The 16,248-nt window shown below is 35.6% G+C and overlaps 1 protein-coding gene across 1 annotated transcript in view; it reads right to left on the bottom strand.

Annotated features, from left to right (window-relative positions):
• Positions 1 to 12,965: 12,965 nt before the first annotated feature.
• Positions 12,966 to 16,248, bottom strand: part of LOC135845613 (probable G-protein coupled receptor CG31760) — a 425,069-nt gene continuing 421,786 nt past the window's right edge. The window contains exon 13 of the mRNA XM_065364298.1: positions 12,966 to 15,549. Coding sequence (XP_065220370.1) covers positions 15,514 to 15,549 — 36 coding nt within the window. The 3' untranslated portion in view covers positions 12,966 to 15,513. The remainder of the gene's footprint in view (positions 15,550 to 16,248) is intronic.

Below are 16,248 nucleotides of genomic sequence, written 5' to 3'. Positions count from 1 at the left end.
TGTGCTTTTTTTTTAAATCGTGTTTTTTTTGAAATCACGTTGTGCTTTTTTTCGAAATCGCGTTGTGCTTTTTTTTTCAAAATCGCTTTGTGCTTTTTTTTCGAAATCGTGTTGTGCTGTTTTTTAAAAATTGTGTTGTGCTTTTTTTAAAAATCACGTTGTGTTTTTTTTTCGAATTCGCGTCATGCTTTTTTTTCCAAAGTTCGCGTTGTGCTTTTTTTTCAAAATCGCGTTTAGCTTTTTTTCCGAAGTTCCCGTTGTGCTTTTTTTCCAAAATCGTGTAAAAAAATCACGTTGTGGTTTTTTTTGAAATCGCGTGCTTCTTTATACAAAATCGCGTAGTGCTTTTTTTTAAAAATTTGCGTTGTGCTTCTTTCTCCAAAGTTCGCGTTGAGCTTTTTTTGAAATCGCGTTGTGCTTTTTTTTGAAATCGCGTTGTGCTTTTTTATACGAAATCGCGTTGTGCTTTTTCCCCCAAAGTTTGCGTTGTGCCTTTTCCTTCCGAAATTGCGTTGTTTTTTTTCAAAATTTATGTTGTGCTTTTTCAAAAACTCGTGCCCTTTTTTTCGAAATCGCGTTGTGCTTTTTTCCCGTAATCGCGTTGTGCTTTTTTTCAAAATTTGAATTGTGCTTTTTCAAAAACTCGTTGTGCATTTTTTTTCGAAATCGCGTTGTGCTTTTTTTCCAAAATCGCTTTGTTTTTTTTACAATTGCGTTGTTTTTTTTCGAAATCGCGCTACGCACACTGTTCCAGCTGCGCAATGCGCAACTGTCTGGTTTTTTTTTAATTTTTCGACATAAATTTCTATCGTTATTATTGAGATAAAATTAATTTTAAAAAAAATACACACTCAGATTAGAGAGGGCAAATAGCGGGTTTAAAAAGGAAAAAATTGGCACATAAATTTTTTCTCCGGGAATGCGTTCAGATGAACCCACTGAACTACCAAAAAAAAAACCGCATCCTCTACCCCAGGAGCTAACTTTCTTAGGGAACTAAAACCGGTCCGATTCACATTTTTTGCCACGACGCTCGATACCCATCCCTCAAAAGGGTGTCTGAAAAAAAGGGTGGAAAGAGTATATGTTTCAAAAAAGATCAGTTCAATAAATTGATCAAAGCGCTCAAATTCTTTTTACAAAGTCTATTCATTCAACTATTAACTACACCACCATTTATTGGTCTTCAATACTCCTCGGGGGTTTGTGGGGGGGGGGGGAGGGGGGGGGTAATTGATTTTTCAAGTAACACACAACTGAATCATATATTTGAAAAACTAATCTGGACATGCGATACATCGAATAGTGTGTTTTCGAGGTCGCTGAATACGAATACCAACTTATTTTTTGGGTCCAGTTCCTCAAAGCCCCTCTGTGCTCCAAAAAGGGGGTTAAAATTTTGAAAAATCGTGAAAAGTCGTGTGATACATCAAGTATGTAGTAGTATATATGTTTTCGGGATTCTATTTTGAAATATTTTATCAATTTATGAGTTTTTCCAACAAAAAAAAAAAAAAAAAAAAAAACGTTATAAATAATTAATTCCATTTAAATTTCCCCTCGTAACTTGAATACACTTTTTTCAACCAACTTGGAAATTTTCAGTCAAATTAGTTGAGAATTTTATGATTTTTGCCCCTCCCCTGCAAAACCACTTTGCTAGGTCCCTGATTGCGATAGTTTCTAAGGTATTAGTAATATCTTTTTTCTCAAAATCACGATATGCGATTTTTGCTGCATGATGTGACCAGTATTGAAGAAGATGGGTAAGAAAAAGTTTGGAGGGGCTTGGGATCCACAAAAGGGGAGAATTGGTCACGCTACGTTAAAATTGGAGTTTGAAACTCGTTTTAATCATCCATTCGACATTTTTAAATTTTTCAGTGTATTTCAATTCACCTATCATGTAGGTAAGTCTTTCCGCGAATAACTGAATGTTGAGGGGACAGGAGGGGTAGTGGTGACGCTGTAGTCTGCTTTGTGTTTTAGTAAAACAAACAGAACCCCTCCCCCGTACAATTTTTGAACGATTAAAAATATTACGATCAATATTAACCATCAGCATTGTCAGACGGGAAACTTGACGTAGAACAACATTCGTTTTCACCATTTTTGCGTTAGAGTCAATATATTTCGATATAATTGGTCAAAAACCGATTGGGGGGGCTAAGATCCACAATTTGGGGGAAAGCACACCCGGGACAGTAGGGAACCACTCGGATTCGTTTTAGAGACATCAAAATGAACCTGCAGTATACCAAAAATCAGCGTTCCGCCTCAATTTTGCCTATTCGATGCCAATTTTACTGGACTATTTTCAGGGGTAAGTAGCTAATCGATATTTCTGCGAACCCCGTACCTCTGCCTATAGTTATCTATACTACGTAGGTATGCTTCACTCAATCGTAATTTGAAAAATAATTTTATAATTAAATCTGTATTTATCGAGTTGAAACGAGCTTCGTGGTAACAAATGCAATACAATGTGTACTTATTTAATCGAGCGTACGAATTGTTAATATTAATCTCGTTGATGTTTCGATTCCAATTTATTCTCCAGCCTTTATTGTAATTCCAACCCAGCCAACGCATTTCGTACCTTTTTTCGTGTTTCTTCCAATTGGGATTATAAGTGTAGTCTGTTTTAAATTAACCCCGAATTGCCTGCTGCTTTTCTATTGTTTGTGCTGGAATTTCTTTCGTTATTCCCCAATTCCCTCGGAAACTGTGTAGCCGGAAGAGAAAGAAAAGTCGGAAGGGTGTCGTGTAAAGGTCACATTGATTGTACAACGTTTTCCCTAACGCATTTTCTCTAATAACAAATTTTTCTAATGTAATTTTATCGAGAACTGTATTAGTCTGCAGTCCAAACACGAAAAAGTGCTCTAGAAACCGAAAAGGGCTGGCTTTTTTGGTGGACAAAAACAAAAAAGAGTAGGCTTTTCGTTAACATCATATTAACATTCATTGAGAATAATCGAAAAAACGGCAAAAACCGCCAATTTCAACCCAAAATTTGGGCCCTCTAATTCCAAAATTTTTGCCCCCGAGTATTTTTCCTATATTCTAGAGAAGTTAAGCTGTCGATTTAAAAAAAAATAGCTTTCTAGGTGCCATAGATCGGGCTGGGTATTTTTTTCTGATTTTTCAGGTACTGTAACCTGGGGTAACATTGAAGGGTGCGGTTTTCCATCATGTTATGCTCCATGGCGGTGGAACTATGAAGTATGGAGCAATTCCGACCCTGGGAATGGATAGAGTAGGTACACTTTGGCAGTTATTTTTCCAATTTTATCATTTTCAACTGGTGGTTCCAACATCAGTAAAAAAGCAAGTGAAAAAAAGTGGTGTTTTTATCAATTTTAATTAATGTGAAAAGCTTGGTGTCTGAAATTTTGAATTTTCAAATAATCAATCAAGTGACGTCATAGGTGTGTTGGTACACCTCCCGACTATAAATTAGCGCATTTGTTCATGAGCCAAAGTTCTTCCCTGGGGAGTAAAAAAATAATATTCAAACTGGGGTAACTTTGAAGGCTTTAAAAAAATCATACCCTGTGGGCACGTTTGGCACTCAGGACGCAATGCCAGCGTAAAAGTGCCAAAATAAGTGTCACATTTTGGCACTCGGTGTCAGATTTTGGCACTGAGTGTCATATTTTGACACTGGCACTGGCACTCAGTGTCATATCGTGACACTGGAGTGTCAGGCACGGGGCACGGGCACTGAGTGTCATATTCTGACACTGGCACTGGCACTCAGTGTCATATCGTGATACTAGAGTGTCAGGCGACGGCACTCGAGTGTAAAATGTTGGCACTGGAATTTACCTTTCAAGTTCTTACACTCGTAAATCGGTACCATTGTTATTATTGTTGTACCTACAATTTTTACTAAGTTTCTAATTAAAAAAACAAAACAAAGAACAATTTTTTTTTGGTTTTATAAAACTTTGCTTAAACACTAAAAATTAAAAAAATCACAAAATTTTCAATTTTTTTAAAATTGAATTTTGATTTAAAATTAGGTTTAAAAAATTTATGCATGAAAATTTTGAAATTGAGTTTGTTGATAGGTACATTTTTTTTTTGGTCTGCTGAATGAGACTGGTGAGTGGTTTTGGAGAAAATTACCCAGTTCTAAAAGATAAGTATTTAAGATTTTGCGTCGATCTAGGCCATAGCCTTTAAAATCCATTAGCACTTTTAGTGTTCCATAGGGCGATTGGAAATTTTCAAATATATTTTTGGGTAAATTCGTATTTTGAAAATTTTTTCTTCGCCAATATTTCGCATTAATTAAGGTAGGTATGTCAATACAACATTGAAAGGCATTATGCCTGAAACTGGGGAAATATTTCGAAATGCATAGTGATGCCAATTTTTTTAGCCATAGCTATTGCCAATTTCAAAAAATATAAAAAAATTGATAGGAAATCAGCTGTTTTTTTGAAATGTTTTTCGAAGTTGGCGATATTATAAGTACCTAGCGGTTTTTTTTTGCAAATTTTTAATCGCTCAGAAGAAATAAATTGCCTAGATCGACTCAGAATCCCAAATACTATCGTTTGAAACCGGACTATTTTTCCTAAAACAGGTTGGGTTAGGGGCCAGAGTGGAAAACATAAGATTTTTTTGAAAATTCTCCCTCTTTGAGCACCAATATCCTTCTTCAGAGGCACCTCCAAAACTAAAAGTTTTTCTAAGCAAATTTCAACTTAAAATGGAGGTCTCCGCTGAATTTTCTCAAAATCTTACAAATTTTTTTTCGTGACCAATATTATATCAGAAAGAACATCACTAATGAGAAATAAAAGTTTTAAAATTTCTTCATTGCGTAATAGGTAATTACTTTCTTTTCAAAAAATAAAAAAAAAATTTACAAAAAATTTGGAATTCTCGTGCTTACTTGCTTGTTATTTTAAAAAATCTTTTTTTTGTTCTTCTTGAAAAAATCTCTGATTTTTGAAAAAAAAAACTCAATATGTAAAAAAAAAGTTTTTAGGAGCAGTGGTGCTGGAAAAATTTTGAGTAAGTGGTGCTATGGTGAAAACGAAATTTTTCTCGTAGCCCTCTACCAAGACAACACTGTTCAGAGAATGATCGAAAATGATAGAAAAAGATGAAAATTACATAACTCTCTCAAAATTTTTCCGCACCGGCACTGGCACTGGCACTCTGACACTGTGGCACTGACATTAGTAAATTGACAATGTGTCCCAGTCTCACTTTGACGCATTGTATCAGTTCTCGGTGCCAGTGGCATTGACACTGGCACTCTGACACTGTGACACTGGCACTGGAAATTGGCATGGCGTCTCAGTCTCACTTTGACGCAATGTCAAATACTGGCACTAAAGTGCCAAATGTGCCCACAGGGTAAAATTTCAGTACAATTAGCCAAAAATGCATGAAAATGCTTGAAAACTTGTTAAAAATGATGTGAAAACTTGATAAACAGCTCTAAAATCATTGAAAAAACATGAAATTCGGTCAAATTGGTCAAAATGCATGAAAAACGAGTGAAAAGTAGAAAAATGTCAAATTATCTTTTTGGGGCATTCTTTTGTAAATTCAATTGTGAATATGGATCATTTTGTAGGTGCTTGACGCGTATAAAGTGACCAAAAAGTGAATATTCATGTTTTTGATAATTTTTGACCTTGAGCAAAGCACATTTCAAGGGGCCTTCAAAGTTACCGCAAACGCTGGGTAACTTTGAAGGGAACTTCTTTTGGCACTTGCGCTTGACAGGAAAAAGGTAGGCAACTTCTGTAACCGTCAAAACGTAGTTGTTTCCTTCACACGATAAAAAACCGATCATATTTAAAAAACTGTACAAAAAAATCTTTATTACACGGAAAAAAATGGTAACAAAGTAAAAAAAATAAACTTAAAGCGCTTACGCGCATACCGAGAATGCATCGAGCTACATTCGCATATACGTACATAATAATACGTAGTTAATGAAACGAAAACGCGATCGCCTCTATCGGCTCAGATAACTACACGAATATAGACGAATATTTCCGATTAAAAATATGATACCTATTTAGAACGAACGAAAATAGAACTAAAAACTACGTATACGATAACAAACTCCCCCCCAAAAAGGGGTTCACAATCCCTTTTTCCAAAAAAAACTAAAAACACCAAAAAAAACAAAAATTACAATATTACTTCTTCGATTACACTTTCGCGAATTAAATGATAACAAAAATACACTATCGACCGATTCTAAATCTAATTACATCGTATTCAAAAAAAAAAAAAAATGACATATCCGAGAAAAAAATATAAGGCGTGCTAACACGAACAAACACCCAATATTACGAGACAAAATCGGGAATCTAGCAGGCAACACAAGAAAAATTCAAAGAAAAATCATTCCTTGTTTTCTATTGGTAGAGCTACTAGATTTTGAACGGAAGAGCGACGAATTTCGCCATCCGCTAAACGAATATTCACATTCCGCACTAAACCTCTATCATCAGGAAAAACCTCTTCGATAATAGCCAAAGGCCAAGAAAAGTAACTTTGGTTTTTCACAGACACAATAACAACTTCACCGACTCTCAAATTCCGTATTTCGCCTTTCCACTTAGTCCGATTCCTCAACTGATTAAAATAATCGTGTTTCCACGTATTCCAAAAGGAATTCACGATTCTACGCCATAAAAAATATCGTTCTTTAATTCTAACGCCTGAAGCGTTTTCATCAATAGGTAATTCAAACATTGCGCTACCAATCAGAAAATGACCGGGGGTAATCGGTTCAACAAACGAATTATTACGACGATACGCTAAAGGACGCGCATTTAAAATAGCCTCTACCTTCGTAGAAACGGTATGCAACTCCAATAACGTCAACCTTTGATTACCTATAGCACGATACAACGAAGCTTTACCCGCTTTCACCGCCGCCTCCCAAATACCACCTTGATGCGGACTTCGAGGCGCGATGGTTTTCCATTCGATTCTATTTTCGTGTAAGAATTTCGAAAATTTACTACAATTCAAAACGTTCAACGCACCTACGAAATTGGTCGCATTATCACTGAAAATTTTACAAGGCAAACCTCTACGACTCGTAAATCTCACAAGAGAATTCAAAAATTCTTCAGTTGTTAAATCCGCAACAATTTCGATATGAATAGCCCTAGTAGTCATACAATTGAAGAAGACCAAATAAACCTTGTAACTTTTCACAGATCTATGATTCGTACATTTCAAAGACAAAGCGCCTGTCAAATCAATTCCAACATACGAAAAAGGTCTTGTAACCGTAATTCTTTCCGCGGGTAAATCACCCATCAATTGAACTTGACACTTGCCATTTTCACGCACGCAAATGACGCAACGATGTATCAAGAATTTAATTCGAGATAATAAATTTCCTACAATCCAAAACTTTGCTCTTATGAAATTCAATATAAACGAAATATTGGCATGATGAAACCTATCATGAACAAATAGAATGTACAGTTCGAGAAAGCGTGAATCAACCGGCAAAACGATAGGATACTTCGTATCATATTCAAAACTAGCATTCACAGTTCGACCTGTCGCTCTTATTATTCCATTCGGATCCAACTTTACTGTACACGCATACAACTTACTTTTCTTCTCTACCGGTTTACCTTTCAACAACGATTCTTGCTCTTGCATAAAACCAGCGTACTGTGTTACTCGAATTATTTGCGTATAGGCCGCATCTCTTTCTTCATTCGTCAACCTGTCTAATTTTTTCATCGCTTCTTTCCTTTCAACATCGTTCGATGGCAAACTTTTATTCCACACTCCTAATTTCCGTCTCGAACATCTTTCTCTTAAAATTCTCACATACCGTATCCACCACGCAACAATCGAAACTGACAAATAAAACGAAGACTTATAATTCAAAATAGATAAAACCGGATGATTTACGATTGCGATTACATTACACACATTCTCTAACTTCATTTCAGGAATTTTTTCGACCAAATGGAATTCAACTGAAACATACTGCTCAAACGATTCATTTTCATGCAAAAAATTCGCTCCTTTCAACCAACATTCCAATGACAAAAACTTTGATGCCGTTATACCACGTGTTCCCAAATCTGCAGGATTTTTCAAACCTTCAACATAAAACCAACGACTTTTATCAACTAACGATTTAATAACTGACACTCGGTTAGAAACAAATTGCTTCAATTTTACCGGATCAATTTTAATCCAACTCAGAACCACCTGAGAATCCGAAAAACAGAAAATTTCTTCGATACATAATTCTAAACTTACAAATTTAATCAATTTGGCCAATAAAACTGCTGCAATTAACTCCATTCGGTGAATAACTGCTCCCTTGGGAGGCGCTAATCTGGATTTCGAACAGACAAAATTGACCCTAATAATACCTTCGGGATCGATTGATCGTACATAAACAACGGCACACGCAGCTCTTACCGACGCGTCACAATATCCTATCAATTGTACCTTCACAATTGCACAATTACGAAAATAACATCTAGGTATCGAGTACGAACGTAAAAGCAATAGATCAGATAAAAATTGAGCGAACTCTTCCTTCAATTCAACAGAAATTTCTTCATCCCAGAGTCTACCTTCTTTCCACAGGTCTTGGAGCAAAAGCTTAGCACGAATCATAACCGGTGTTAGAATTCCCAAAATATCGAACGTTTTAGAAATTATGGACAACATTACTCTTTTTGTCACAATGGAAGGTAGCACCTCCTCACGAATATCGACACCAATTTCATCAAGATCTAAATACCACAATAAACCCAATAACGTAACAAATTTCTTACCATTACAAACTTTCACAGTATCGATTAATTCACTCGAAATTTTAGCTAAAAATTCAGGCGAATTCGACTGATATTTCCGAAGTGGAAAACCGTACTTCATTAAAACTTCATGAACTCGACGACTAATAACGATAGCACCCTCAACCGAATCTGTACCAGTAGCCAAATTATCCATATAAAAATCTCGCATAATAATATCGCTAACCATTTTATCCGAATCCTTAATAAACGATGGGACCTTTTCTAAACACTTTGGCGCGATATACGACGCTGGTCCTATACCATTCGCCAAAGTATTCAGCTCGAACACTTCTATTTCATCATTAAAATTGAATCGGAAAACAATACGCTGAAAAATGCGATCATCAGGGTGGATTAAAATATCACGGTACATCCGAAAAATATCACACACAAAACCGATCAAATGTCTACGAAAACGAATCAAATTTACCGCCAAATCCGGTTGAACTTTCGGACCTACCAAAAAATGAGAATTCAACGAAGTACCTGAATTATCCGTAAACGATGCGTTAAAAACAATCCGATGAGAGTCTTCCCCTTTCGATACAACATGGTGTGGCATGTAGTAAGCTTTCAAATCAGGCTCACCGCTCAATTTCGTCATATGCTTCAATGATAAATATTCATCAAAAATCGTTTCATACGCCTTCTGTACAACGTCAGATCGACGAATCTCCGATTTTTTCAACATCGCACACACTTTACCGAACGATCCATTCAAAACTTTAACACTTTCCTTCAAGGGCAATCTAACAACAAATTTACCGGTTTCTTGATCAATCGAGTAGGTACTTTCGAAATGTTTATCGATCAATTCATGCTCTACAATCTTTTCCTTTTTTGGATCAGGGATCTCTTCCACTTCAACGAACTTGCGAAACTGCTCAGAAAGCTCTAAATTCGACATACCGCAAAAAGACAATTTTTGACCGAAAAACGAACACCTTTCAGCAGATCCCGAAATCACATATCCAAAATACGATTCTCTGAAAACTAAACCATCAACAAAATGACGTTTATCCTTCAAAACAAACTCAGCGTACTCGCTGCCTAATAAAATATCAACCGAACTGTAAGGAAGATCTGTCGATTCTCCGAATTGCAACGAAAAACCCTCAATCACGCTTTTCACATTCGACTTATTTACCGCATAGGGAATTTTTTCAACAACTTCGGCCTTAATCGCAATACTAAAATTCGAATACCGTGAACGCAATACACAAGAAACACAATAGTTGAGTTGAACCGTATCATTCGTAATACCAACTAACATCGTAGGTGATTCACTTCTTTCCATTTTCAATTTAGCTCGTTCACAGAACTCACGCGTAATTAACGTCATTTCTGACCCTTGATCTAGAAAAATTCTACCCATTTCGGTACAATTTACTCCTTGCACTTTCACTACCGCAGTGGCTAAAAATACTGACTTTGACGAACCTAAGGCACAAACGCTACCTAAACTAGACGTAGCAGTCGAACCGCTATTACTCTGTCCACTCGTACCACTATTAGCACTGCCGGTAGATCCACTCGCATTACCAGTACTCGTACCATTACCAGAACCATCCATACCAGCTCCTTCATTTCAAACATTTGAACGAACCGTTTCCCTATGCAACAATCTATGATGATTACCGCTACACAAATTACATTTGATATTACGATTACACATAGCGACATTATGGCCTGTTTTAAGGCACCGTAAACATAAACGATTACTTTTTACAAAGTCGAAACGATCGTTGATCGATTTGTTCAAAAATGACTTACACATATCGAGATAATGTTGCTCGCCGCATCCAACACAGACGATTGGCGGAAACGACGATGGCGGAGAACTCGACGTTTTTGGCGGTGGTCCTTGACCCTTAGTACCAGCAAACGACTTCTTTTCCGGAACTGACGATGGTTTCGAACCTGACTGTTTTCCTTTGACCGACGAACCAGTAGCAACCTTAGATTCATTCGACGAATCTTTCTCCTTGTCTCGATTGGGACCAGTTTCATATGCAAAACACTTATCGATCAAAAACGAGTACATTGTTTCGAACGGAGGGTAACAGGAAAAATCGTGTTGAGAGCTTTCCCACTCAATCCGAAGCTTCTCAGGAATTTTCAGCGACACAATATACGTTATAAATGGGGAAAAAGCTTGAGTCTGAATCCCGCATACATTCAAACCACGAATAATTCGTTGAACGTCATCGAGCGTATCTCGCATATTTGAGCTTTTCATTACAGGCAAATGATACAGCTGATGAAAATGTTCCGCAATAATACGACGCCGATTGTTGAACTTTTTGTGAATAAATTCCATCGCCGTCAAATAATATTCACCCTTTGTACCAAAATCGATCAGGTACTTTTTCGCCTTACCAGTAAGACATCGACGCAACAGATACATCTTTTGGAAATCATTCAAATCTTCGTTTTTATCAACGATATTTTCGAATTCAGCGAACCAATCTGGATAACTTTCAATCGTACCGTCGAAATCAGGCACGGGAATGTCTTGCAATCTTATGACAGGATTGGTCAATTGCGCTTCAAAAAACGTAGAATTCATCATCGAAGCTCTACCTCGTCTTGGCGATTCTACCGGTGTCAAGGTATCTTTAACTGTTTTAAATTTACCTTTATAAAGTATCAAATCTTTACGAAAATCGTTATAATCTTTCAAGATCTTCTCTTCTTCCTTATCGCCATTACCTTTCGAATAATCGATAAATTCCATCAATGCATCGTCTACTTTCTGCAACGTTTCGATACAGCTTGACCAAGACTCCAAATTCGCCCAAATCGCGTTGATTACATCATTAGATACCGTTTGCTCGAGTAATGAAATAATCGTCGCTTTATCAGACCGCATCGAATGGAGTAGGCAACGTTTTTCACGTTTCAACTTCTCTAAATCTTCACCAAGTTCAGACATGGTGCACGAATCACTTTAAACTTACGAAAACGAAACAAATACCTTACGAGCGAGTGAACTGTTTCAAACCTTATACCGAAAACTTTCTGAACGAACTTCCAACATTACGAAAACGATCGAAAAAACATAATTACTTTTGGTAATTATATCCGGCTCGGAGGACCATTGTTTCCTTCACACGATAAAAAACCGATCATATTTAAAAAACTGTACAAAAAAATCTTTATTACACGGAAAAAAATGGTAACAAAGTAAAAAAAATAAACTTAAAGCGCTTACGCGCATACCGAGAATGCATCGAGCTACATTCGCATATACGTACATAATAATACGTAGTTAATGAAACGAAAACGCGATCGCCTCTATCGGCTCAGATAACTACACGAATATAGACGAATATTTCCGATTAAAAATATGATACCTATTTAGAACGAACGAAAATAGAACTAAAAACTACGTATACGATAACAGTAGTGCTGACATAGCTTTATCAAAAATACCACACACATTTCCCCTACCTCCACCATTCATACCTCTAAGCATAAAAAATTCTGAAAAGTCCTTCAATGTTACCCCAGTTTACAGTATTTATTTTTTTTGCAGCTTTATAGTATAGATTTCGACAACGTGACCGTGCGACCTATCAAAGTGAGTTAAAATTTTGCGAGAAAAAAAAATTGCAATAATTTTTTTTTTTTAGTATTTCATGAAAATTTTGAGCTAAAAAATGTGTATGAATATATGACATTTGGGCAACGTGAATCAAATTGCCCCGAGCGAAGCGAGGGCAAAAGCTTTGAAAAGTTTGTAGTTCGCAAAGTAGAACAACGTCAATTTCAATTCAAGAATTTGGTTTTTGTGACATCAATTTTTAAAAAATTTTATCAATGGTTTTGTGAAATTACAACTGTGAAGAAAAGAACCAAATTGGTGTATTAATGATGGCGCATTTCGGAAATAGAAATACTGCTTAATTTTGAAAACCAATGGCCAATCAGCATCAGCTAAGGTCCATAGTTGTCCATTTAATCAGAATCCATGTTTAATTATTTCCAGATTTAGAAATTTATAATTACTTATTCATTACTGAAAAACTGATTTTCTCCTAATTGGTGAAACTTCATTTTACAAAATAAAGATAAACAACATTGAAAAATACGTTTTAGTGCCAACAATTTCAACACAAGAACAAATGATCATGATATTAAATCATTTTTTTTAAAAAATGTATACTTAGGTACATACATTCATAATGTCAAAAACTGAGCTACATATATAAGCAGCATTATTATAATAATGTAATGAAATCTCATAATGTACATAGGTAAGTACCTATGTACCTACCAATGGCTTACAACAAAAATTATATTAAATAAGCACGTAAATTAGGTTAAGCTTTTGAAACACGTAATAAAACAAAAACAATAACACTCAAAATTACATAGATACACAGTTCGCTTACTTGAGTAAACAGAAAAAAAAATGTAGGTAGGTAATTCAAAAGTTAGACAATAGCATTCGACATAAAAAATACCTACTAGGCGCGTTCAAAAAGTAAGTGAATAAGGGTTTATTCAACAAGTAAAAATTAAAAATATGTTCTAAAAACCATCAGATAATAATATTATCCATTTAAAATTGCTCTCAAAGAATGGCTGATCAATAGTGCTTTTTACACCCTGGAGGAATATCTCAGCTACTCTGATGAATAATTGCTTGAATTTTGATTTTGTATGTATAGTTTCAAATCTTCATCTTTTTATGTTTTAATCATGTCTTTTATTTTATTTAAATCTGAAAATTGTATCTTATACGTAGATAAGTAGGTAATCAAAAATTTTTACAGTTTTCAATTATGTAATGCTCAACGTGATATAATGGCAGCATTGCTGCCGCATGTATCTCAAATATACAATATTATTATATTATATTATACTTTTTTGTATAATTTCCACCTACATCCAAACACTATCCATTACAAAATCTGCTTAAAAATTTCAGTTTAGTAAAAAGTTGTAGCCTGGGTTCAGGGCCAATTATTTTTACATCTTCAAAAAAATGGACTTATTATTTGGGGGGGGGGGGGAATAAACATTTTAAAAGAAGCGAATACAAAAAAAATTTAAGTGGAAAATTTTGATTTATTAGAGAAAATAGAGAAGTTGAACTTCACAATAACGTTTTGACAAACTCGTAACCTTATTAGGACGTGACTTTGCTATGAGGTGCCATGAATCTGCGAGGTGTGGGGGGGTGGTCTCCTGGCAAAGTTTGAGCAGGGACGTGAGATTGCTGTTTATACAGATTCACTTTTGACTCAATTTTCAAATGAGGACATAGCCTAATTAACATGTATGAGAACATGAGTAAAAGGTGTTTATTGGCGTTTGAAAGATAGAAATGAGAAGTGTATGTTTTATTGGTTTGTACCAAATGGAAAATTTTTTAAAAATCTATCACTTTTCAGAAAAATGAATTTGCACATACTTATTATTAAATTTTAGTTTTTAGTTTTTTGTTTTTTGAGAAAAATTCAAAAACTAAGCACACTAGAAAAAAACTAAGGACATTATGTCGCGCCGGGTATATCCTCAAAATAGTGATCTATGGAGTCTAAAACATCTAAATACCAATTTTTGTGTGGAGGCAAAAATGACCTTATACATATACGGATATACATTTTAGTGCAATCATGTCATCATCAAAATCGCCACTAGTAGTTTCAAACAATGAAAAAAGTATTTTTTTTCACCTCCGAATAAAACTTATCCCTTCTCGATGTGCCCGTACTAATTTTTGCATGAGAAGCCTAATTTTGAAAAGAATACACTCCTAAAATTATTCTAAATACCTGAGATGAAAACGCCTTGTGTTATACCAACAGGAGGTGAAAAGTACTCAGTTCACCTATTTATAGATATAAGATCTGGCATACCGAGAATCGTCTAGTTAGAGCTGAAAACGTCGAGACCTATCAAAATTTTTGACACCCCCCCCCCAGCATCTTGAGTAGAAGAATTGCGTAAATGGTTCGTATCTTTGGTCATTCGGACCGGGCATTCACAAAGAGGGCGCTAGTGAGCAGTCGGGGCTTTTCTTGTCAGCGTTTACAAAAGCATTAATTTCAAGGGTTAAAAAACTGAAAAATTAATTCGATGTATATTATTTTTACGATTATTATTGCCTAAAGCCCCCTGTTCTCGCGGAAATTAACTCGGCATCTATTTCTAATAATATTTATTTAAATTTTCAACATTTAAAAAATCACATATTACGAAATTTAACTGATAGCGGACTGTATTAAAATATTGTAAACAAAAAGGGGATTTTAATTTGGAAGAGACTACTTTCGTAAATTTAAAGGAAAAAATCATTCATACCAAAAAAAAATAAGGGAGGGTTTAGGGTAGAAAGCCAAATGAACAGGTTTATCAGATAGGAACTAGACTAAGGGTTGGGAAGTTGGGAGCTAAACTAGCGTTCCAAACGGAATACACGGAACTAAAAACTACGATTAAAAGTTAAAACTAAATAGAACTATTCGAACCAAACACCCCCTCTGAAGAAGTTGGAACTATGGGCACACTACCGCACTCTTCGTGAGTGCCCGGTCCGAATCTTTTTGATGTTTTTCATCTCCGTTCTGTAACTGTCTTCTGAGGGGTTTCTGCAGCCATCAAACTGCTATAGATTCTTCTTCGATGGAGATTTCCTCCATTGTCGTAATACTGCAGTTGTAAATGGAGGTTAATTTCGAGGCGAATTTTCAGCAGGGATGGAAAGCTGAAAGATGAAACTTTTGACTTTAGCTTTTAGCTTCTAAAAAATTTATAGAACTTTGGCTTTAGGCTTTTCAAATTCGTAAAGCTTTCTAACGGCTAGCTTTTATAGCTTCCGAAAATCCTTTGGTTTTTCAATTTTTTTTTTCTAATGAGACGAATTGAGAGGAAAAGTGGAAACTCACAACCAATACTCAGGGGGTAGGGGGGAACTAAACAAAAAAACTGAAAAAAGAAGAAAAGTAAAAAGTGAAAATTGAAACATAACTGAAGTCGAAACTGAACCGGCAGTGATGGATAGTTGTCGTTAATGTCGAATTGAGTTACCAGTAATTTGAGCAGGGTAGTGAAAATGAAACCTAACCCGTACGGGAAAAAACCATGGTTGACTATGATAAAAAACAGCTATAATCAACTATAGTATTTTCGCGACTATAGTTACTATAGTATATCATAGTATAGTATAGTATAGTGTAGTACCAAAATTTTAGGTAAAAAATTGTGTAAAAACACTGATAATGGATTGTCCACTGATAAATTGTGTATTTTCAGGCATCGTAAGGTGATAAAATTTTCAAAAAATGTAAAAAAAATTTCAAAAAGTTTTCAGCCCTGGCGGGGCTCGATCCCTGGACCCTTGTGTCACGTTACAAGCGTGCCTAGGTTCCATCCACCTAATCCACTCGGCCAACCAGTGCTGCCA

Source organism: Planococcus citri, chromosome 4 (genome assembly GCF_950023065.1).
Source record: "Planococcus citri chromosome 4, ihPlaCitr1.1, whole genome shotgun sequence".
In the NCBI taxonomy this organism is placed as follows: Eukaryota; Metazoa; Arthropoda; class Insecta; order Hemiptera; family Pseudococcidae; genus Planococcus; species Planococcus citri.
The sequence above is the reverse complement of the archived record's forward strand: the minus strand, read 5'-3'. Positions and strand labels throughout refer to the sequence as shown.